The sequence below is a fragment of the Cyprinodon variegatus genome, unplaced genomic scaffold (genome assembly GCF_000732505.1).
Source record: "Cyprinodon variegatus isolate N-32 unplaced genomic scaffold, C_variegatus-1.0 Scaffold797, whole genome shotgun sequence".
Lineage (NCBI taxonomy): Eukaryota > Metazoa > Chordata > Actinopteri > Cyprinodontiformes > Cyprinodontidae > Cyprinodon > Cyprinodon variegatus.
The window spans coordinates 363,351-365,881 of record NW_015151250.1 but is presented as its reverse complement, the minus strand read 5'-3'; the positions used below and the strand labels follow the sequence as shown (position 1 = coordinate 365,881).

Below are 2,531 nucleotides of genomic sequence, written 5' to 3'. Positions count from 1 at the left end.
GAGCTCCTCACCCTATCTCTAAGGGAGAGCCCAGACACACTAGAGAGAAAACTCATTTTAGCCGCTTGTATCCGGGATCTCATTCTTTCAGCCATGATGCAAAGCTCATGACCATAGATGAGGGTAGGGACGTAGATCCACCGGTAAATCGAGAACTTTCCTTTTTGGCTCAGCTCTCTTCACCAAAACAGACCAGTACAGCGCCCGCCTCACAGCAGACGCCGCACCAATCCGCCTATCGATCTCCCGCTCCATTTTCCCCTCAATCGTGAACAAGACCCCAAGATACTTAAACTCCTCCACTAGGGGCAGTACATCCTCTCCAACCCGGAGAAGGCACTCTACCCTTTTCCAGCTCAAGACCATGGTCTTGGATGGGTCTTGGATTTGGAGGCACTGATCCTCATCCCACCTGGTTCGCACTCGGCTGCGAACCGCTCCAGTGAGAGCTGTAGATCACGCCCTGATAAATCAATAGAACCACATCATCTGCGAATAAGGCCAACAAAACAGATCTGCTCAACACTTTGGCTGCACCTAGAAATTCTGTCCATAAAAGTTAGGAGCAGAATCGGTGACATTTTGGCATGAAAAAATTTACTTATTTAGAATTGTGAACAAGACTGCTTTAGGGTGGTCTAAACTGATATTAACCATTTCGTAACTGAAACACAAACACACACTGAGGCAATAAAATGTCCACATCTTTGTAACAAACATAGGAAATAATAAACTTTAAAGTAGCATATATTATATTGTTTTCTTTCCTAGATTTAGGCACAAAGGACTGGTGGATTGATCTAGGATTGGTCAGTCAATCAGAATTTAGCTACTCGAACTCGGCAAGTCTCTGAGTATTGAATGAGCATGGAATATGGAATGGGGAAATATAAATGAGAAATGTCATGTGTGGCATGAAAATGGGTGAAATTGTGTGATGTTACACTCAATGCGTTAAACTTGGCAGCCCTGATTTATTTGTTGTTTTTTTCTCCCTTTAGTGTATCATTTCGGTGTAAAAAGGAGGGCGATGGATGGGACAGTAAAGCTTTGAATAGCTCCCAAAACAAGAGCCACCGCATAAGAGAGTGAGGGTGGAGTGAATGGGGACTGGTTTTAGGGATTATGTCTAATATAGAAATAGGGGGCAGTGAAAAGAACTAATAATAAAACACACAAATTACACTTTTAAGCACCAAACTTCACAATTTAAATCACATACTGATCAAAATTCTAATTACTCCCAAGTTTCAGGCTGCTTCTCCCAGGAGGAACGTTCATACTCCCTTTATGTGGCGTATCCTGTGAGCTTTTTCAGACACACAACAATTCACTGCTACTTTTGTTCTGAATGTATGTGCACCAGTTACCATAGCAACAACAGGCATGAATGCTCAGGATTTAGGGACGCTGAAAGAGGGGAAGCTTCAGGGTGCCTCAATGACTTTTTTGTGTGTTTTCTTGCATTTTATGTTCCTTCCTTTCAAAGAAAAGAAAAATTCCTGCTCTAAGGCTGTGATTGTTTTCTATTTTATTTTATTTATTGTTCCCCCCGTTGTTTGTATCTTACCAGGAGACACTACATACCTTGACATCTTCAGGGAATTTTCCCACATGGCCTCCAACAACCCGGAGAAGCTGAAGCGTAGGAGTTTGCATTTCCGACACTCGTTCAGGTAGTCGACTGGATATCTGGAGAGGAAAAGTGGCTCCGCTTCACGCTTCTAAGAGACCTACAAGATACCTGGAGCACCTCCAGTTCATCAGTCTACCACTTCCTGTTCCTGTTAAAATGGTGATAAGCTGTTAGGATAGATTGATTGTGTCTCAGAGGAACTTTTATTTTGGTAGGGCAATATTCTTTTGAGGAACTGCTGGTCTTTTCCTCTTGAATATGAATTTAAAAACCTACTTTCCCTTAAATGTTGATGAGCACTTATTCTGGCTGCGGTCATATATATATAAAAAACCATTTCTGTCATGTTGGTGATTGAAGGAATTTCATTATTACCATATATTTTCTCTGTATGCATGCATTACATTTCATATTTTAAACTTACATTCAAATACAGCTGATAAGTTTTACGTTAACCATCCGTATTATACAGTTGCAGTGATGTTTCTTTGAATGTGCAGCCTATTTTGATAAGAAACGTGTTTTATTTTGCATCGACTACGCTGGTCTAGTCCTTCTCTTTGAATGTACTTTGCTTCACCACTATGAGATGAGGTCTTAACGTCCTGTATGCATGCTGGAGAAGTGAAATAAAGTGTTAATATATCAAGAGAAATGAATGAAAATAAATGTGTTTTAAGTTGTGATGCTTCCTTGTTGTTTAAACAACAGCGCCTCATAGTGGAAATACGGGGCATGACCAAAAATAAGATTTAAATAATTTCATAGCAATGGATTTTACATCTCAGCATTAGAGAATACTTTACAGAAGACTCAAGAAATTGAGGTGAAGTGAGTTGTGGGCAAAGCATTAATAACCAACGTGAATCTCTATTGGAACCAAAGTTTTGCTGGT

General features: G+C 40.4%; 1 protein-coding gene across 1 annotated transcript in view; it reads left to right on the top strand.

Annotated features, from left to right (window-relative positions):
* Positions 1-2,307, top strand: part of LOC107098652 (arf-GAP with coiled-coil, ANK repeat and PH domain-containing protein 3-like) — a gene marked incomplete at its 5' end in the record, with an annotated part of 23,733 nt that extends 21,426 nt beyond the window's left edge. The window contains one exon of the mRNA XM_015396425.1: positions 1,574-2,307. Within this exon, the coding sequence (XP_015251911.1) occupies positions 1,574-1,680 (107 nt within the window). The remainder of the gene's footprint in view (positions 1-1,573) is intronic.
* Between the last annotated feature and the right edge of the window lie 224 nt (positions 2,308-2,531).